General features: G+C 41.0%; 1 protein-coding gene across 1 annotated transcript in view; it reads left to right on the top strand.

Moving 5' to 3' along the window:
• LAD1 (ladinin 1) overlaps positions 1–22,775 on the top strand; it is a 266,379-nt gene extending 243,604 nt beyond the window's left edge. The window contains exons 10-12 of the mRNA XM_069238901.1: positions 14,492–14,584; positions 20,617–20,688; positions 22,549–22,775. Coding sequence (XP_069095002.1) covers positions 14,492–14,584; positions 20,617–20,688; positions 22,549–22,554 — 171 coding nt within the window. The 3' untranslated portion in view covers positions 22,555–22,775. The remainder of the gene's footprint in view (positions 1–14,491; positions 14,585–20,616; positions 20,689–22,548) is intronic.
• Positions 22,776–22,986: the final 211 nt, after the last annotated feature.

Below are 22,986 nucleotides of genomic sequence, written 5' to 3'. Positions count from 1 at the left end.
CTTCCATCTCTCAAAGAGAAAGTAGTGCAGGTGTTCACTGACAACACCACTGCCATATGGTATTGCAACAAGTAGGGCAGGGTGGGGTCATGGACCTTTTGGCTGGAGGGCCTGCGCCTCTGGACATGGCTGGAACATCAGGACATTTCCCTGGTGGTTCAATACCTGGTGGGCTCTCTGAATACCAAAGTGGACAAACTCAGCCAACAATGCCTGGTCGATCACGAATGATGTCTCCATCCGTAGATGGTGCAAGATCTCTTTCAGCAGAGGGAGAGCCTTGGTTAGATCTGTTTGCCTCTGCAGAGATCACTCAATGTCAGCAGTTTTGCACGTTGCAGTTTTCAAGATAGCACTCGCTAAGCAATGCCTTTCATCTTGAGTGACGCTCAAGCCTCCTAAACACATTTCCGCCCTTACTACTTCTGCCCAGAGTTCTCAAGAAGACCAAGAACAACTGGGCCAAAGTGATCCTTGTGGCACCGGACTGGGCATGAAGAGTCTGGTATCCTGAGCTATTGAACATGGCCTTGAATCCTCTGATCAGACTGCCCCTTCAGGAGGATCTTCAATCACAGCAGCAGGTGAAGGTCCTCCACCGAAGCTGTCCAGTCTCCTCCTCCTTGCATGGAGATTGAGTGGTGGCAGTTGACAGCTTTTGACCTTACGCACAAAGTCCCTAATGTAAACTTGGCAGCAAGGTGTACCTCCACCAAAATGGTATACACCTGTCGATGGAACAAAATTGTTGCATGGTGCACAGACAAGTCTGTTGACCCCCTCTCTGTCCCTCTTTCTAAGATCCCTTTGTTTATACTTTCTTTGGTCCAGTAGGGCTCTGTGGTGTGTAGCCAATTTAGTTATAGCTTCATACACGTTAATTTAGCGAAGTAGGCCTTCCACTATGCACTTTAACCTAGATATATTTCAATCAGCTTTGTTTATTATTTTAACAATAGCCACATTTGCTGTCTTGTTTTATTTCTCTCTATCTAGCTGTTCTTTGCCTAGGCCAGTACTGAATTCCTAAACAAGACATTTCTTTCACTTTGTGCTTTTCTCAAGGCTACAGTAAGATAGGTTGCCGGCAAACGTGGTAACCCTTTGTCTCTAGTGTTCATAGAAACATACGTTCTTTTACCCAGGGATCCTTTCTCAGAACATCAGCTGTTTTATTATAAAAACACTACTTTGACCCATGTACATTAGAGGGAGATTCCAGCCAGATGACCACGACTATATGCTGACTGCTGAGCGCTTCACTACAGCTGCTTATGTAGACTACAAGCCTTTTGCTCAGGTATGAGGGATGATGTCTTCCCAGGGATACCTGAAGGGCAGAACTAGAGTTTAACATGCTGTGCTCTAACATAGCCTAGGTAGAAATTATTTAAATGATTCTCGTGACAATAAGGTAGTGTTATTTTTATGCTTTACTTTCCTTGTCACAATTTTAATCCTGTCATGCTTCATCGTCCTAGTTATTGCAGTACATGCTTTATTATCTAAGATCCATTAAAATCTTATTGAAACATATAATGCCTCTGATTGTCCTGGTATATGTGATACTAATGTACCTGAGAGAAACGGATGCGATCTGAGTGACCACAATTTCCCTGAGGAGTCAATTATGTCATGCCCTCACCTGCCAAATCATCCCTGCTCTTGGGTAGGGATGAGGCACTGCTAGTTAGCCGGAAAAAAAACCCGGATTAGGCCGACAGGTGTCACCTGTAGTGGGCTCAGACTCAGTTCCCCACGGCACAAGTGATTCTGCTGCCCAAATCCAGTAGTCTCATTAGAATAATGAGAGCCTACGCGACATGGCGTCACCAACGTTTGGTCAGGCTCTAGTTTTCGGGTCCTCCTGAGTATCTCTGTCTCACTACATACAAAGACACCTCAATGCTCAACTAAGTAGGGAGTACCTAACTAACGCTGTAGGTTGTTCAAGCTTGAACCTTAAAAGGATAATCCTCATTTGGTGTACTTATCTCTGAACAAAATTAACCATTCATCATAGCGAATCCGCAACAGGTAGCAATTGCAGTCAATATGCGACCACTCCTTACTGCACATTTGTTGTCACATAGCCTAACGGCCCAGGGGAGTCCAGTCACATTTGTTGTTGAGGCTCATCCAGCCTACAGAACAAAATTTGCTTTTATTCTTGGGTCACATTTCCAGCAGCTGATGGGAACACAAATACATTTCATCACCATACACCTGCAAATATACCTGCACTACACAGAGCATATGCATATTTAGAAATACCTCTATCTTATCAAGAACATAATAATTGGCTTGATGGCACCCTAACCCATACAATTCTACACTTTAGGTTAGGTCCTCTAAGTAATGATGGTCGTACCTGGCCTTTATTGGCCACTTATACACCTCACCCTGCCGCAGCGAACCTAACGGCAGCTAAAGTCCGTTGCTTATTTGCTGAGCTGATGGCAATATATAGACGATTAGTACAGTTTGTAATGCAAACATTAAACACAAACCCAAGGCGTGCTGCTCCAGCACAACCACAGGCAGTAACGCTAGACATTAATCTGGCGACTGTACATTCGATCATGGGTAAAGTACCTGCCAAACAAGAAGAAATTCCATTTTGGTTAGCTCAAAAAATAAATGCACAGTATTTCCCTCTAGGGGACCTCAAGATAAGCATAGAATATTAACTATGTGCTTGCCATTTGTGATGGTTCCCACTATAGATAACTGCAATACATGGGGCACGGTATTTGCCACGCTCTATACTACCACACACGGTACACTGACACTTGCCAATTTACCGGAAGTGTTGAAACAAATTCAAGACGAATACAGGGCTGCCCCGGCCCTGGACTTGGGGATGCAACTAATGGACAATTTTGCCACAGTATCCTCAATTATATTAAGTAACCTCAAAGGGGAAGCAGTTGCACTAGCGGTGCGCAAGTGGCTCTGGGACATTCCTACACAGGATCAAGAACATGAGCTGCCAAAGATTATTGCGAAGACCTACTCTAGTATTGGTCCAGATAATCTGGGGCCCAGACCTACAAAACCACAATTTCAGGGTAAATCTAATGAAAATTCTACCAAGCAAGCTCCTCAGGGTACTAAGAAATGCTGAGATAAAAAACAACAAACACCTAAAAAAGAAAGGGGAGAATCTCTGCATACAGAGACCCCACAGAATAGATATAATCTCAGAAATTGAGATAATATAAAAACACCTTACAGATATCAATATACTGATACACGCCAATCTCGTTCCTTTCAGGACTCACCGGAAAAACGCAGTAAGAGAGGTGGGCGGTCAGAGCGAAGAACTGAGTACGTGAAACAGAGACAGGAATCACAACACACAACAGAAGTTTCTGTTAAAAAAGAAGAGAAACTTCCCCAACAAAAATCCCAATTCAAAACGTAAAAAGTGGCAGGGCTGGCAGTTTGTCATGCCACTCAAGAAGAGGGCTGTATTGAAGAACAAGAAGTGGGCATTAGCACTATTAGACAGCGCAGTAGAGGTCACAATAGTTCGCCAGAATCTTCTAGAGCATCTAGAGGTGAAAGCAGCTGATGATTTCCTATAAGTTGAAACTGCGGTCATGCTTGTCTCCACACCTGGTAGGGTGTACAAAGTAACGTTACAGTTAGAAGGAGACATTGAGTGCACAATGGGCGCAATCTTTTGGGACTGCGTCATAAACAAATATGATATACTACTGGCCCAAAGGGATTGGCCACCTGGATTTGTCCGTACTTGCCCATATGGGGAAGATGTTATCAATCCTTCTTCCTCACTCCTTGTTCCCAATGAGCTTGCAGAATCCAACACCATCGACTGGGCATCGACACAGCCACCCGCGTTATATCGCAACCACGTAGGGTGGGATAAAGATTCCCCCTATCATGTAATTCCAATTAAAAAATAACCTCAACCACAGTATCCAATTAAACATGATGCTAAAGCACCCGTGAGGGAAATCCTCACACAACTGGAGTACCAGGGTGTAATCGAACCCTGTGTCTCACCAATGAATAAACCCTTATTCCCAGTAGCTAAACCGGACCATTCGTACAGAATAGTCTTAGACTACAGACATTTAAATAGTCATACACGCACATAGGCTATACAAAACCTCATGAACAACATAGTGCGCAAAAAATACAAAACAACACTGGATATTTCCAATGGATTCTTCTGCCAAAATATAGCTCGTGAGAGTAGAGAACTAACAAGTTTCAGCGCACTAGGCTCCCAGAAAAAATTCTGTCGTTTACCTCAGAGGTACAAGAACAGTCCAGGACTGTTCACGGCTCGTGTGACTTCAATATTGCACGACATTGACCCTGAAGCATTGTCCTATGTAGATGATATTTATCTCACAGATGATGAATTACTGCGACACCTAAGACAGGTAGCCTGCATTGTTGTGGGATTTGCCGAATTCGGCTATAAATTAAATTAAAAACAAAACAAAAATAGCCTTCCTTAGCGTCCTGTTTATGGTATATGAGCTATCAAGTGAAGGAAAGAGCCTAGTGTCACAATTCGTAGAAAAATATGCATAGTTACAACATCCAAAAACAATTAAAAAACTCCAATCCCCATTGGGTTTCCTAAATTTTGGCAGAACTTACATTCCAGATTACGCATCATGCATAAAAACCTTAAATGACGTAATACATCCTGACTTTTCCAGTAAATTTTAGACAGTCGAACAAACACGCATTCTCAGAGTTTTGCAAACAGCACAACACTTACACACAAAGGACAAGAAAAAAAATCTGGTCATCAGAGTAATTGCTGGTGCCATTGGTTTCACCTATGTAACTTTTAAGGACGGTGAGACAGTCCTGATTGCATACAAATCACATTTATATTCAGAAGCAGAACAATGCTTTGTTCCCACAGGGAAAATTCTCACTGCTGTTCAGATGGCCGTCATTAAAGAAAGACCACTGGCCCAGGGGAAACGCATTATTGTCGTAATTCCAGCCCTTGAGGCTGTTACCAAAGTCAACGTTCCAAACGCTAAAGCATTACATCCACGTTGGATTCAATGAGCAACGTCTTTGACAGCCACTGATGTTGACTACATTTTCGACCCAAAATTACAAACTCAAGAATTTTTGCAACTTGAACTAGAATATCCAGTTCCAGCAAATACACTGCCTATTGATCAATATCAATGAGTCATGTACACCATACACTGCCTATTGATCAATATCAAAGAGTCATGTATACCATTGGCTCAGCACAACCTGCAATTCGCACAAAGTATCAATACTCCGCTGCTTGCGCAGTCCTAAGTGGCTACATGGAGGATAATACATTTTGTCCCCAACATACATTCACACAAACCCAAGGGGATTGCACAGCACAACTAGCAGAGCTAAAGGCTCTGGTGATGGCAATGGAACACATGGATCCTGCACAGTTAACACTGATTGTCTGTGATTCATATTACTCAATCAATCAATCAAGGATTTATAGAGCGCACTAATCACCCGTTAGGGTCTCAAGGCGCTGGGGGGGAGCTACTGGTCGTAGAGCCATGTCTTGAGGCGTTTCCTGAATGTCAAGAGGTCTTGGGTCTGGCAAAGGTGGAGCGGTAGGGAGTTCCAGGTCTTGGCAGCTAGGTGAGAGAAGGATCTTCCTCCGGCGGTGGTGCGGCGGATGCAGGGGATGGAGGCGAGGGCGAGGCTGGCGGAGCGAAGATTGCGGGTGGGGGTGTGGAAGGTGAGTCTGTCGTTGAGATAGGCTGGGCCTGTGTTGTGTAGTGCCTTGTGTGCGTGCATGAGGAGTTTGAAGGTGATCCTCTTTGATACTGGTAGCCAGTGAAGGTCTCTGAGGTGGGGGGAAATGTGGTCACGGCATGGGATGTCCAGAATGAGGCGGGCGGATGCGTTCTGGATTCTTTGCAGTTTTGTTAGGAGTTTGGTTGTTATTCCTGCATATAGGGTGTTTCCGAAGTCCAATCGGCTGCTGACCAGGGCGTGGGTGACAGTTTTCCTGGTTTCGACGGGAATCCACTTGAAGATTTTGCGGGACATGCGAAGAGTGTTGTAGCAGGAAAAGGAGATGGCATTGACCTGCTGAGTCATGCTGAGTGTGAAGTCCAAGATGAAGCCTAGGTTGAGTGTGTGGGTGGTGGGTGAGGGCGCGGTTCCTAATGAGGTGGGCCACCAGGAGTTATTCCAAGTTGAGGGGTTGGTGCCAAAGATGAGGATTTCTGTCTTGTCTGTGTATAACTTGAGGTGGCTTGATTCCATCCAGCTGCCGATGGCGTGAAGTCCGTTGTGGAGGTTGTTCTTCGCACTTCCTGCTTCTGGATACTTTGCCAACATCAACAACACTTTCTCGGACTCATTTGCCTCTTCTATCGCTGAACTGCCAAAAACACATCAAAAGTTGAACTGGTGGATGAGGCCCTAAAACCCCATTTTTCATCTCACAAGGTCCGCAGAGACTTGCATTTTGTGAACATTTCTGCTATACCAATTCCTGATGGGATTGTTTGGGATAAAGTTACATTTGATATGTACGGCCCCATGGAGGTCATTCAAATACCACATGTATTTAACCTTTCAATGAACGATGTAATAATATCCAGAGTTGTTTCTGATGACTGGGATGTGAAAACAGGTGATTCTATGCTGACTGAATTGCAGTATTTCACTGTATTTGAATGTGAAGATGTTTATCAATCTAAAGAAAATTATGGTGACTTGTTTTGCTATAATTATAATGGACACCAATTCATTCACTGAGCAATTACCCCCAAAACTATTTTTAATTACACACAATGGGAACATTGTACAACTCCACCACAAGGGAGTTCTAAAACATATTCTGAAAAATTTGCATATTTTTCTGGGCATATTTCCATTGATGGAAAATTTACATATACTATTGACAGATACAAAACGTATTTATTCTGATTCCTTTGTTTCCCAGTTTGCTATAGAGGGCTATGAATATTGGTTGAAGTCGATTAACATACAAAGTATGTGGGGAACAAAAAATTTGCAAATAAGGGGGAAGGAAGCTTTATTTAGAGAATGCCTGATACCTGTTCAAATCATATTTTTAAATGAAACTTTACAGCAGACAAGTTGTTTAGGCTTAGCAAAGGAATTGAATGCAATCAGTGTTCCTGCCCCTTCAAAATTTTATAAATGGCAAAAGTATATAAATGCAACCGAAGATCAGCTCGATGAATGGGTCCAGAATGGCACGTTTACTGCTTCACTGTCACGTCCTGGTGGGTGGTTACTGTGGCCAATATATACCAATGGATGTCATAAACATTTTGTAAACTCCATGGGGGGCTTTAGACCAAGAAGGCCGGACCCTCACTATGTGTCATCTGAACGTGCGGGTATAGTAACAATATACAGTGTAGGGAAACTATGCCAGCAATGGTTGAAGAGTTCCTCACTAGATGAAGTTAGAGATCACCTCAGTCTCCTGTTTAATAACACTGACTTACAGGATTTCCTGTTAGCCCCCGAAAACAACGCAGAAAGCACTTCTTATATGCAGTCTATATTGACATTTGGAAGCTTTCCCAACAAGAAGCTGCTGCCCGGTTAAGGCAAATAGATCAGGAAAACCTACAGAAGGCATTAGCTGTTGTAGATAATGGGATTAATACCCTGTCCGACCGGCTATTCACCTTAAACAACATTGTTTCTTCTGCAATAGACATAATACACAGTGACATGTATTCTTTACACCATGGACAGAGTCAACCAAGGCACATTATGCAGTTGGATTAGACACCACAAACACTGAAGGCAGGTCGCGTTCCCTGGCAACACGTTAACGCAAGGGACATATTTCGCACATTTAATTTAATGCAACAACAACAAATAATGGCTAAGAAAGAAGCAACCTATGTCATGTTAAATATTGAAAAGTTAGAAAAGTTGCCTTTTACTGTGGCCGAAATACCATCTGTTGAGTGGTTAATACACGGGGTTATTAATCTGCCTATTTCAACACTTAAATTCACATCCTGCTTAAAACACATTCCAGTAGGCAGACATGAGAGGCTGGGAGATAGTGACATCCACGAGGTGTGGGAGCTACCCTTCTTCGTAACAATGTATCAGTGGCATGAAAGAGTTCTTTCTTAGCGTTAGTGAATGCAAGACTTCTGTCAGCCATTCAATGGTTTGTAAACAGCTGTCCTTGCACAGGTGTGTAATGTTTCGGTAGCGAACTTATTATCTGAAGTGAGCTCCAGTCCCCTTGATTAGACCTGTGTTCCAGGTGCTCTCAAATGGCAGCTATGTTCTCCTCAATAGTAAAAACTGTTGTGGGATGCGAGCCGGAATAGTTTATGTTGTTTCGGTCTCTGAGATTGTTACATGCTGCAGTAACATACTTTTTCCTCCTACAAGACAGAGGGAAGTAGCTGAGATTTGGCCCTGTATCAATACTTCAAATGTGAATTTTGACAAGTCGAGCAGACTCAAGGCTTTATTGTTTCAAAAACATGTGGCACTCACATCTGCATGCGAGACCTATGCGCTTCAGGTTGCAAGGTCATCAGCAGAGATACGGTCCCTTTTATGTACTAACTTTCTGAGACACTTTGGTGAGCTCGTGGGATGAATATTTAATGCATCCAGTACTACTGGAATTGCAAATTTCTTTAAGGTTGTTGGTTCTGGTTTCATTCACTCCTTCTCCTCTATATTCGGTTTAATACCATCAGCCATCCACTCAATATTCTCCAGTATTTTTGGTGGATTTCCGATAAATTTGGCTATAATAGGTGGCCTCTTGCTATTGCTACTTTTTCTGCGCATTGGCTGTTCCTCCGCAAAAAGGAGGACTGAAATCGCTTCCACCAGCGCAGCTGTGTCGTAAAAGAATGATGCAGTGCCTTGGAACACTCCTGGAGCAATTGGACTGTGACTGGTCTCTGTCATTCAGTCCGGTTTTGCATTGTGTGCAGCCTGTGTTTTGGTGCCTCTGGTGCTCAATCGAACATGCACTGAAAGTCTCTCTTTCTACACAGCGCATTGAGCGTGCATTTGATACGGGAAGCTGCTTATAAGTTTCCCTTCATGGAGGATGCAGCTCTAAACTCATTGTTGGGCACACCACTGAATGCTGCTGCATTGGCTGGAGCTCAGGCTTTGGAACACAAATGCTTCTTGATTTTCCTTGACAATGAACTTCCTAGTTTACCACCTACCGAAGTGGAAGATTTCCTGTCTTCAATTATCCTGGATTCGATTGACAACTTCCAAAATGACTCTGACCCTTGAAATTCAGCCTTTTTATGCCACAGTTACCATTTTAAATTGTCCTTTTTACACATGCTCAAGTGTCTTTTTAACTTGTCATTATTGACATTCTTATATATATATATATATATATATATATATATATATATATATATATATGTCTTAGGTTGAGTTTTAGTATCTTTTATATATAATTAGGCTTTGACCCACCTTTGAACCGGCAATGGGGGTGTGTCGTGAAACCATTTTAGTTATAGCTTCATACATGTTATTTTAGCGAACTAGACCTGCTGCTGTGCACTTTAACCTATATATATTTTTATTCAGCTTTGTTTATTATTTTAACAATAGCCACATTTGTGGTCTTGTTTTATTTCTCTCTATCTAGCTGTTCTTTGCCTAGGCCAGCACTAATCTATTAAACAAGACATTGCTTTCAATCTGTGCTTTTCTCAAGGCTACAGTAAGATAGGTTCCCAGCAAACGTGGTAACGCTTTGTCTCTCTCGGAACATCAGCTGTTTTATTATAAAAACACTACTTTGACCCATGTACGTTAGAGGGAGAGTCCAGGCAGATGACCACGACTATATGCTGACTGCTGAACGCTTCACTCCAGCTGCTTATGTAGAATGCATCTAGTGACAATATGGTAGCGTTATTTTTTATGCTTTACTCTCCTTGTCACAGTTGTAACCCTGTCATGCTGTATCTTCTTGGTTATTGCAGTTCATGCTTTATTATCTAATATGCAGTTGCTTCATTAAAACCTTATTGAAACATATACTGCCTCTGAATGTCCTTGTATATGTGAGACTAATGTAACTGAGAGAAACAGATGCGATTTGAGGGACCACGATTTCCCTGAGGAGTCAATTGTGTCATGCTCTTGGCTTCTAAATCACCCCTGCTCTTGGGTAGAGATGAGGCACTGCTAGTTAGTCGGAGCAAAACCCGGATTATGCCGACAGGTGTCACCTGTAGTGGGTTCAGACTCAGTCCCCCACGGCGCAAGTGATTCTGCTGCCCAAATCCAGTAGTCTCATTAGAATAATGAGAGCCTATGCTACATCTGCTTTGTGCACACTCAAAGTTTTTTTTGTCTCCTGTCTCTGCTTTTCTGAGATTACCTGATCAACCTCTTTTGTTTAAATCTCCTATTGTCAGTAGATTCCTTAAGGGTCTTACTCATAGGTTTCCTCCATCACCATTCATAATGCCCTAATGGGATCTGAATCTGGTTCTTACTTTCTTAATATGTGCTCCCTTTGAGCTGTTCCATTACTGTCCTTTCAGGCTTCTAACATTAAAAACAGCCTTCCTTGTGGCCATTATGTGCCCGCAGAGTGAGTGAGCTGCAGGCATTGTCATCTAAGACACACTACCTTTCCAACTTTCCTGACAAAGTGGTTCTTCACACCAGGTCTTCCTTTTTGCCAAAAGTGATCATGCCCTTTCATGTAGGCGAATCCATCACCTTGCCTATGTTTTACACACCACCTCACCCTCCTAAGAAGGAAGAGAGACTCCACCGCCTGGACTACAAAAAGCATTGGCTTTCCATTTGATTGCAAAAAAGATTTCTGGGTGAATTATCAAATCTTTGTTGGGTATATGGGTGCGAAGAAAGGGCAAACAGTGCAGAAGAGAACCATCTCTAGATGTGTTGTTCTCTGCATTAAAATGTGCTACGCGTTGGCTAAAAGTCAACCCCTGGAGGGTTTGCATGCTCATTGTACCAGAGCGACAGCTACAACCACTGCATTAGCACTCAGAGTTCCAGTCCCGGGCATATGTCAGGTTGCAACATGGGCATCCCTGCACATGTTCACCAACCACTACTACCTGGACAGTCAGGTCTAGAGGGATGGGTACTTTCGCTCTTTGGTCCTGCAGGACTTCCTAGAATGATCTTGGTTTGCAGACCCTCCTCCGGGGATGGTACTGCTTGGGTATCTATTCTGAGGTAAGGAATCTGCAGCTATAAGTCTCTGTCAGATAAACAAGTTACTTACCTTCGGTAGTGCTTTATCTGGTGGATACATTCCTCACTGTCCTACTTTATAGGGGAAGATTACAGAGTGCTAGTCAGTTTTACATGGGACTCTACTCTAGATATGTGTTCCTCCTAGTTTTCATTATAATGTGTACCAATGAAATTTAGAAAATATGAGCTACCTTTATTAAAACAATGGGCAAGTATTCAGCACAAATAAGCTAGGTGGAACACATCTAAAGTATGTGTAATGCTAAAGTAACTAGCACCTGAAACCCTCCCCTTTTATGGAACCACGAGGAGTAGTAGGCACCATCCTTTCAATTGGAGCGCAACTGATGCCCCATTTAAATAAGTAATAAGAATTTTAGGCATAACAGCTTGCACAGCCTAAAGCAACGTATCTCTTTATTGTCCTACACCATGATGGAAAACTTTTATACTGAAACATTTGTGTCTCATTGAGTCTCCTTAGGTGTTAGAGGTGGTTCCAGATATTTTCTGAAGCCTGAATGTCTGACTCAAATTCCATCTTAGCACTGAGGGTCAACAAGGACAAAATGTAGCTACATAGTGTATTCTCATATGTAGAGAAATGTGATCTAGCAGTTCTGTCTTGACATATTTATGGGGTTATTGTCACAAATGATTTACCTGTGCTCTGTCCACTTCCATAATGGCAGGGACAGGCTAAAATGTAACAGAATAAAATGGTATCTAGAGAAATTCCCATGTGTAAAGTTGTTGGCACAAATATTTCATTCAAGTTTTTATCTCATACATTTAAACTACTGTTCCTTAATGCAGTTACAGCTCGTATCCTCCCTTTGATGCAGTGAACACACAACTCAAGAGAGCCACAGTGCAATATCTCTCAAAACCTCAAATGAGAACATGAACTTTAGAGCTACACTAAGTTGATACAGTTAGAGAAACTATGAGGCATAGTTATGGCCCCATTTGCATCACACTTGCACAACGCAAGGTGGTGCATGCGCAATGTAACCCTTAAGGCACATTTATGAAGTGAAGCAAGGCCACCTACAGGTGACCTTCCTTGGTTTTATAAATCTGGAGTAATGCAAGGCAGCCCAAATCACTGCGTTGCATTACTCTGCCATGGAAAGTGTTCCCACGGAATTCACATGGATTTTGATGCACTCCCCTATTTACCAGAACCGATGGGAATGCACCAAAATGCTATGCTTTCCCAGGGGATGTGTAACAAGGAGAAATATCTTTATTTCTCATTATCATTCCTCTTTCCATATGTGCTGCATTCTTCAGCACACATAAATAGAGGAATATGCCTCACAGGATTGTTTTTGTCCCTGAAGGTGCATCTTCTTACACAAAAATAATCCTGCATGCAACGGAGGAACACTTGTACCATGTGCAAGGGTGTCTGCATTGGTGGTAGGCTGCCAAAAGGGAGCCATCACAGGGAAAAAGGCAGGAATGCATTATATTATTTTAAATACTACACATTCCTGCCCTTTCTCTATCACACAGTGTAGCACAGCAAGGTGGGTTGCTGAACTGCATTACTTGGCCATCAGTATGGCCCAATGTTACTAGGCTCAAGACTAAATGACAACCGAATTTTGAGTTTGGACATAACAAAACATATGTCAAAGACTGGCTTGCCTGTCGAACTCTTGGTTTATTTAGTGGTGGGTGAACTAATGGCAGAGCTTCAGCCCTCTCCACTGTTAAAACTCCCTCATGCCTGCCCATCTGCCAGAAGTATTGCATAAAGAGAGTCACCCTCATTGAGAGCAGCTACTCCCACAAAATTCTCATTAGCCTTTTTCATTCCGCCAGCCCTACTTGCACTCTGTTTGTCACGGGCATGACAAATGCTCAGATGTTCCTACTTGCTAGAAAGTAACTCTAAGTGTGTCAGAAGCATTGTTTTATGACTTTTTCAAAGGTAACTCCCGCTATATAGCTTTGTCAGTTATACAGGGGCGGCCCCTCCGCTTTGGCAGAAGAGTGTCGCCCGCTGTGAAAAGCAGAAAAATAAAGTGATCATAAAATTATTTTATGATCACTTTATTTTCCACTTTGTTAGAGCAGGGCGGGATGGGCTTCTAAATGTGAATGTCAGTTTGGTCGGCTGGCTGAGGCCAGACAAACTGACGTACACTTAGAACTCTCCACCTGACTGTTTTGCACAGTTGGGTGGAGACTAGGCACAGTGTCTCCCTTCCTACCTGAGTGGCATTTCTGCCTGCTCAGGCCAATCTCAGCACTTCTTTCATGCTGCTAACAGCATGAGAGAAGTGTCAGGATTAGGCGGAGAGGGAGGAAGAAGACAAGAGGAACCGAGGCGGGTGGAGCGTGGAAACACGGAGGCGGCAGGTCAGTATATTTATCTGTTTTAATTGCCCCTCCCACGCCCCCGATCAGCGTGGTACCTCCTGTATCCCCTGCTCCATGTGCTGGCCCGCTCCCTACCCCTTCCTGGCAGCAGCTGCTACTGCTGCTATAAACCAAAACAATGCTAACCATTCTAACACACCACTGTGGCATGGCAGTCTAGGATTTGTTTTTTTTGGCTGAAAGTGATTTCTCATATCGGCAGGAACTCCTTTTGCAATAATTTCCCGCCAAATAAGTGGGATCACTTGATTAAGCAGGCTGGCTATACAAGGTATATGGTTGCCAGCCTACCGACCTCTACAACAGGTCCTTTCTCAGAGTGAAAGTAGAATTGTAGACCTTTTCTAAAATTACAAATTAGTAAATTGTGGGCATTATTTTGAGCTTGACAGATCACAAGAGCTGCTGCAAATCAGCTGCATCCCGCTCTCAATACTCAGGGTAACCACCCTCTAGAGTCAGAGGAAGCACTAGGTTTATATTTGTACAATCTCTGACCACTAACCTGGAAGTCTTTCTACGTATAAGCGGCCGGTTCATGTTCCACCAAGTTCTAAACAGCACTCTTTAGTTTCTAACACATGTTGAGCATTAAATATGGAATTCCCAACATTACATTTTATCTTAAACTACCTGTGAAAATGGTTCACCTTACATGAACACTCAAGAGGCTTGCTTAGCCATGTGTAGTCTAGGGCAATTTGAAGTTCAACAGGTTTGTCTGTGACGTTTCAATTGGTGGTGCCTTTGTTGCAAGTACAAAATGCCTCTGCATTATTGTACTTCTTGATCATTTCTTGTAGGAATATTCCCTTAGATTCATTATATTTTTTGCTTTTTTTAGAGTAACACAAGCCTGACCGGGGCTGTTTCTTCCCGCATCAACCAGTGGCTCAGCAAAACTCAAGTGGATGGAAGCAAGAACAGTGGAACCAAGGTACAATCACATGTAATCCTTCAATACATGCAATAAGTATGTAGATCAATATGTTGGTCTGCATAGCTGTAACAATACCTAATGACAACAAGCTGTTGGCATGAAATTCTGAGCAAACACATACAGGCGACGCTTGTTAAAGTACTATCTAAAGCAAAAACTCTCCTGTACAATGTATGATCATAACATTATTTGGACTTTTAACCAAGACAAAGTTCTCTTTTGGGTTTAGAGTTTATCTCAGTTTTTTGTAGGTCATGGTGCTGATACAAAATAATACTTCCAAAAAGCCCTTCTACAGAACATCTTCTGAGTAGAGGTTCCAGTCTTTATATTAACATGAAAAGGTTTCTCAAACAATTATCCAAGTGTGACAGAGGTTAGCCCACCATGTCATTCACAATACTGCTAAGCTGATTCTGTCATGTAAGGATCTGAAGTGTGCCTGCTCTGTTAAAGATGTGATGTGTTTTAAGAATTTGATCACACTGAGTACAGTTCTCTTGGTCACCAATCATGAAGGCATAGTGGCCAATCATTTTGAGCCGAAAACATAGAGAGAGGTTCCATGACTCCTTCCTCATATTCCGCTAGGGGCAGAGCCAATATTGGGATGAACAGTTGACCTAGCAGAGACTCAGCAGGTTAGATATGAGGTCCCCTGAGTCTCCATCTCCAGTTAGCACACACATGGGACTGTAGGTCTTCAATATAAACTGACCTAGTACAGAACATATATAGCAAAATGATAGCAAAGATCATGTGTATATTGCATCTTAGGAATCCGAATTATATGAAATACGAACATTGTATATTTCCAATATTTCCTACATATACTAACCCTGAAGAGTTATCAGGTAATACTTTGTCATTAAATTAGGTGTGGTGAAGAAATTACAAACCTCTGCTAAGGCCAGGAATGGCCCAGGCCTATATAGCTTACAGATTGCGTCAGTTACTGTGCTCCCTCGTTGGTTCAATACTCTCTGCCCATAGACCAAGAACTGTGGCATTTTTAAGTCTTATCTGGAGACAGCTTTTAGCACTCTGATGTCAAGGACGCAGAAATTAGAATACTTTGGGACAGCCATTTGCTTATCATTTGTTTACTTTACTTTCTATCTCATTTGTTTGCCTCATATGCAATGATGTTCCTTCCTTTCCTTGTGTTTGTCTCTCCCCTGCGGCATAACTTCATTACCATCCTTTTAATTGGATTTCTTGAATCCTTCCTCTGCTGACTTTCAGGGAACTACTTTTTTTCTTTTTCTTGTAGCACTCCATGGAGTATACATCTGTTGTATTTTTCTCCCCTTCATGTTCTGCTTCCCCTTTGAAATTCCCAGTGCTTAATTTGTAACAAAAATGGCTGGTGCCCAAAGCTCTCTTTTAAAACATGTTGCTGATGCATTAAAATGTGCAAGCCATTTCGGGCCTGTTTAATCCATTCACAGCCACTCCCGGCCCCTTCAACTCAATCTTGCAGCTTTCTGCTTTTTCCCTTTGTGACACTTTTTCATTTGTCTCTTCCTCCCCCTTTCCCATATTTGTCTATTCCTTACAGTAAATACTTGATGCAGAAAACTAAGTGCTGGCCTTCAAAAATAAGTGCTGGTGCCCCACACCGGAAACCACCGGCTCAAATTAAACACTGGAAATTTTCCACCTTGCGCTGTCAGTATTGCTCTCCCAGCTCCCCAGCATACCTGCAGCTCACTCCTCCCTGCACTGATATATATTTTTCTTTTATCTTTCAACCATCCCCAACTCATCTGTTGCTCCAAGACCTTCACTAGTCGCATTGCTCTTGTGGCTGTGCAGTGCTGAATTACTCCCTCACATCGCTCTACAATTCTTTTAAATTAAAAAAGAAATGCCTGCCTTACATACGTTTGATGAATCGTGACACAAGATCAGCGAACACCTTTCAGTGCCTTTCAAAGGTGAGACTCATAGGCCTTATCAGCACCTTTTTTGTACATCGCTTATTTAGAATTAGGCATGGTATCCTACTGCCACACCAAAATCAGAGATCTCTGCCTAAATGGTAGAAATCTCTGTGCATTTAGGGAAGCCACCGCAACTCCCATGATGGCTCTTTAACTTTACTGAGTGTCAGTCATAATTAATGCAGCCTCACCAAAGATGCTTTGTTTTTCAAAAACAAACTTTCAAAACAAGAGTTTGCTTTTGTTAAAAAAACTAATTTTCTTTTAGCGTCTAGGTGTAATTTTTTATTATTTTTTTCTGCTCAGGACTGCTAGAGATTCCCTGTTAAGGTAATTTGCTCCCACACACCTGTTCACTCAGTTCAGCACTATTCATCTCTAACATATCCCTCCTCCACGTCTCTATCCCTAGGTGTCCTCTCATGACAACAATAATGAACCCATCTGTCTTATCCAGGTGACTGGTTGACACCTGTTCGGTATAAGTCAATAAGGACGCTCAATGAAGGACCACACGCCAATTATGAATACAATTTAGCTTTACTAGAATTTCAGGTAAATGTATGCATTTAGCACATCAACAATGGTAGAATAAAAATAGCAATGAAGAACATCTATATATATATGAGTACACTACAAAGAGCATCTATGTATATATATGAGCAAAGAGTTCATTGACAGATATAAGCTTTGATTAACTGTATACCAAAATGCGTCACACTACGATGTTCAGAAAGCAAAATATAAATGAGCTGAATACTTCAGATAAGCTTTGATTAACTGCATACCAAAATACATGTTTCAATTACTGCAGCAAGCTCACACTACAATATTCAGAAAGCAAAATATAAATGAGCTGAATACTTCAGATTATAAACACATTGCAAGCATAATAATTAATCATTATAATAGAACAGAGAAACGAAGGCCTTACATCCCTGGGTGGAACTTAACTTAGTCCACGAAATGCTGGGAAGCTCTCTACCGCCTGCTTGGACCTCTCTCCCCTTCGAGCATCACGGTCTCTGAACAGCAAAACAGGGAGGCAGCGCTGGCCTGGAGATGACAGCTTTCACAACTCCATCTGCGAACTTCAATCCCCTCACCCGCACTTCAGTGCTTAAATAACCTGAAGCTTGGATTCTATCCCTTTCCAGCATTTTCTAGCTATGTTATCAGCACATGTCTCTTGGCTGCTCTGGCATTCCCTGGCCATTGTTTTCATTCCATCTTTTTACTGTGGTCTCGTTCTCAAGGTTGAGACAGAATCTCCTACACAACCTGTTTCTTACACATGCAGCTGTGAATAAGTTCATCTATGGAATGTAAAAACAAGCTTGAAAGCGAACATCGTGAACCTTTCCACGTTGTTCGGGTTTGCTTATCTACACTGTTAAAGCTAATTAACCCTTTGCATCACAATGTCTTCCGCACCTTTCCCTATACTGATCACCATCCTATTAAAACATGAAAAAAATAAATTAAAATCTGATGTTCTGCTTTACTTTCCTGAGACTGTCACCACTGATTCTTATTTCTTATATACAACATAAGATCTGCCATATTAATTTAGTATGCTTTATTTATATATATTTATATTTCTTTGCAATTGTTCATAATTACTAAATTAGATGTTGTGAAGAAAGTGCACACGTCTGCCAAGGCCAGGAATGGCCCAGGCTTCCATAGCGCATGGATTGCGGCATTGATGGTGCTCCCTGGTTGGTTCAATACTCTCTGAGACCAAGCACTGTGACATTTTTAATTCTTATCTGGAGACAGCTTTTAGCACTCTGATGTCAAGGACGCAGAAATTAGAATACTTTGGACAGCCATTTGCTTATCATTTGTTTGCTTTACTTTCTATCTCACTTATGCAATGATTTTCCTTCCTTTCCTTGTGTTTGTCTCTCCCCTGCGGCATAACTTAATTACCATCCTTTTAATTGGATTTCTTTAATCCTTCCTCTGTGTCGTGTAACAAAGTATACATGAGTTTATTTGTTTAATTAATTTGTATTTGACTCATTTACTATGTTACTTTAAAGTGTGGTTGTGGCTTTGGGTGTTACATCCTCATAAGATATATTATGTTATTTTATTTTAAATACAGTGGTATAAAAACCCATACTTAACAGGGAACCTGGAAATATAGAAAATATGTCACGGTTTCTGTAAAATTTGTCATCACAATGATAACCTCAAATCTCTCTGCAGAGCATTAGTGTTGTCAGTGCTACTAGGATTTTCAGCATGGAGGTCAAAATTATATGGCGAGTATCTAAATTATGAGGCAAATATGAAAATAGTACATTCTCCAGCACCTTTTCTTATCAGTTTGAGACAGAAGGAACTTTGTTGGTGAAATCTATGCAGCCAGAGTCGCCTAGATACACTGACCCTCACCCTCACCATTGTTCAGTGTTTTATTAATAACAATAGACAATGGTGAGAAAGGTAAACAACGCCTATACAATCTAATTCCAATTAGCGCCCATTGTTTGCAGCACTTTGATTTTCAAGATGACTGCCCTAAAACAAATATGTAATATCAGTCGTGGCTCGCAGGGGTTAAAAGGGGCAGGGCGGCACTTGGCGGGGGGAATATTAATAGTAAAGAAATAGAAAATAGTAAACAATAGAAAGTAGAACCTGCCGCACCATGCCTCTCCTCTGTCCCCTCAGCATGCACAGGTTCCCAGCCTGCCTGCGGCCAATCCTAACGCTGCATGAAAGCAGCGTTAGGATTGTCTGGAGAGCCCAGCCATGGCACTCCCAGGCAGACTGGGAGCCTGTGCCTGCTCTCTCCAGCCCGGCCGCTTAGTGCTGGGTTGGAGAGAGCACACTGCGCATTAGTCTATCTATCTATCTATAAATCTATCTGTCTGTCTGTCTATCTGTCTATGTAGCTACATATTCACATATTCACAAATTCACTGAAAAAAAACAAAAGTTTATACATTTATACACCCTCATCCACTGAATAAAGAGAAAGGTTAAAGTGAAAATGTCAATTAAAGTGTAACATTTTACACTTTAAAAAAAAAACTTGAAATTCAGCAGTTATAGGTAAATAAAGTAACTATTACTCGTACCTCCACCACTCAACGTGTTGTCATAAATTATGCAGTTTCAGAATGTCATCAGCGATAGTATTAATGTTGTCATAAAACATAATGGGAGTGATATAATGTGAAAGGCCATAAGCAGTGCATGGCAAGGCTGTAAGGTATACTACGATTTGGTGCAATTTAGGTCTGTATGAAGTAATGTGTTTTTTTAGATCACTACAATAGTACTATATTTGGTTTGTGAATTGTCTTTACATGAGTTGACCATGTATCCCAATGTTTATAATAATGAATTGTAATTGTTGGTATTGTATGAAGATCTTGTGAGAACTATGAAATAATTGTTACTGTAGTAATATATTTTTGATCTTTTGAAATAATAAAATAAAATACATGTAAGTATGGGTACTCTGTACGAACTGGCTCTCTCCTCAAATTGAGATAAGCATTGAATTTCCATAACAGGTTGTGAGTAATGCATTCCTTAAAATGATTTAAGCTTTCTCTCTCCACTTAATATCTATTTGGTTGTCTATATCCATGACAGGTGTATGTAGTGGGCGGTGATGACAGGAAATGTTTAAAAATGTGTCTATCTGAGGAATTGCACATGAGTGAACTGTATATTAGGATGCATTGACAAAATCACAAATCCTGTTTTCAAAGTTAATCAGTGTGTACATTAGTAAAGCATAGAAAAGCATTCTAATGAAATATAAGTCTATCTTTTGCCAAGTGCTTATCTAAGGCATCAGTGATGCATCTACTATGAATCATCCTTGTGTGCCAGGGTTAAGTCTCATTAGTTGTACTGAAAGTCACAGTTACACGTACTGTGTTTCCTAAAAGCAACATGTGAAAATATACATGATGTTTAACTCTCTATTGCTCTGCCATGTCCTCCTGTTGCTGTTAATTGTACAGTCATCATCCAGAATATGTCCATCCACTTCAGAGGTGTTCCTTTTCATGCTATGAAAATTTAATGAGGCATCTATTGCTCTTTTAACAGGAAGTAAAGAAAGTAGACATTGCCTCCAAACGCAGCCTTTGGGAACAGAGATCTTCATCCACAGATACAAAGGTATTAAGGGTTTCTAACTTCTCTTGTTTTGATATTCCCATGCATTCGATGACAGCATGCCTCTAACATGAAATCCCCAGTTTGACATATATGTCAAAGTCTGCAAAAAGCAAGATCCCCAAAGGAACGTGTTAAGGTTTGTACACAGCAAAGACCACCCTGGCTCAGGGTCAAGCTCAGATCCCAGTACATGACATTTGACTGTATGTAACAAAATTCAAATGTCTCAGGCTTGAGTGGCTCTATACTAAAGTACAATCCCCAATGGATTCGATTTTTGATTAGGTATCGCATGATCTCCTATTGACCAGATGGATGTTTGTCTAAAGCTTATTACCCAATTGATCATATTTGGATTTGTTTGAATGGGTCAATCATGTGAGAAAAACGAGCCACAGCATAGCACAGTCCTCAGTGGATTAAATAGGTGTGTGTCAAAAGCATGATTCTCAAAGAATCACATGTAAGCACCCATATCTCCTCACCATAGTATCATATTTCAGAGTTTGAAGTGCGATCATCAGTTGATCTTATTTAAACATACTTTTGGATGGATTAATAATAAATCTTTCATTAAGGTGTCTATGGCAGAGAGAGCTCTACCACTATATTGAAGTCTTATGATTGACCTATAATCATATTGAATCCACAATATTGACTTCCAATACATCACAAAGGTAAGCAAACATGGAGTTATGAATACCCAACCCATACCTATATATTTACCTTGAGAATATGTTTACAGGTGATACTAGAGTCTCAGGTTATATGCAATGAATATTATTGACCTTGATGTTCATACATACAATCATGGCAGACACTCTTGTGTCAGAATCTGCATGTTCTATTCCCTATTCCTTATTTCACTCTACGTGGTTGTCTTGATTACTTCCACCAATATACATTTATTGGAAACCTGATTTGCCTTCATTTTGAAATAGAATTTTCTCTCTGTCCTCATGCCTTTGTTTACACCAGTGAGTGCCTGATGTTCCTATTGTTTTTCCAGTTCATGTAGTTGTGCAATAACATGTCTTCTGCCTGACCCTGGTCTATCATGTTTAATATCAAACATTTGTCCTGCAAATTGAAATATATTTAATTCTTAGAAAGTCTTGCTTTGACTATAATTCTCTATCTTGATTATCCCAGATTTTCTAGAATTGCAAAACTGTATGCCTGTAGTGTATTTTGTTATTTCCATGCTAGAGGACTTTAATGGTCAGAATTGTACTATCTGTACTACAGTATTGCTACATAGTATTAATGTTTGGCAATGATTATATGATTCACAAGTGAAAGTGGCATGCTGTTTTGTGGTGTTTGTACATAAATGGTGAGCAGTTTTATTGTACAATGGGATATTTCAAATACATGTTATGGTTCACCATTTTACTGTTATTCTCTGTGACATTTTTATTAAGAACTGTATTTGTCACTTTATTTATTGCACTAGATAACAGTATTCATGCAGGAACACTGTTTATTTTGTACAGTATAGCATAGAATTAGAGCATATAAGGTATTGATCTAGATTTGGTGAGCAAAATATTAGTGTGCAGAAATAATCTTTGATGCTTGCGGTTCTTTACAAAACTTCACCCGGTTTTGGTAACACAGATTTGACACACTATTGTGCATAATCTATATGAAAATGGTATAGATTTAGAACAATGCAGAATGGAAGTACTGTAGTAATAAGATGTATTTGCTATTTGTTAGCTTGGTATATGCTACACAAATAGACAATGAACCAACGTGATACTGGATCATTTATAATTTACATTTCAGAATTTGTTTTTTCACCTATTTGCATTGTTTATAGCTGCCCATACCTGATATGCATCTCTTTTTCTCCAGCCATAGGTATTCTAAACCTGTACAGAGTATGAAGGAGCCAACAGCAGAGCAGATCACTTTACCTAAATTCGCGTGCTTTCTCCCCCGCGGAACCTTCTTCATGTTTGCTCTTCAAAGACTTCTCCCAAAAGATCAAGTCGATCTAATGCACACTAAATCCAAACAGAATGCCTCCTCTTTGCCATCTTCAAACTCATTAAAACAGTTCCAATCATTTGGAGAAAAGAGCCAGATTGTTTTCTTTTTCTATAACAATGGCATTTACTCAACTTCCATAGAGCTCTGACCTTGATCTGTGATGCCTCAGAGAAAATAATGGCAGCTGATAAAGACAAAAGCCACAAACTTGTTGTGTTCAAGTTCCAGTGGATTTCTCCTATTGAGCTCTCAAGCGTTATTCAAGTGAACTGGTTGACTGCCCAGTTTCACATTTGTTTT

Source organism: Pleurodeles waltl, chromosome 6 (genome assembly GCF_031143425.1).
Source record: "Pleurodeles waltl isolate 20211129_DDA chromosome 6, aPleWal1.hap1.20221129, whole genome shotgun sequence".
NCBI lineage: Eukaryota > Metazoa > Chordata > Amphibia > Caudata > Salamandridae > Pleurodeles > Pleurodeles waltl.
This window is presented reverse-complemented; position numbering and strand designations above follow the sequence as displayed.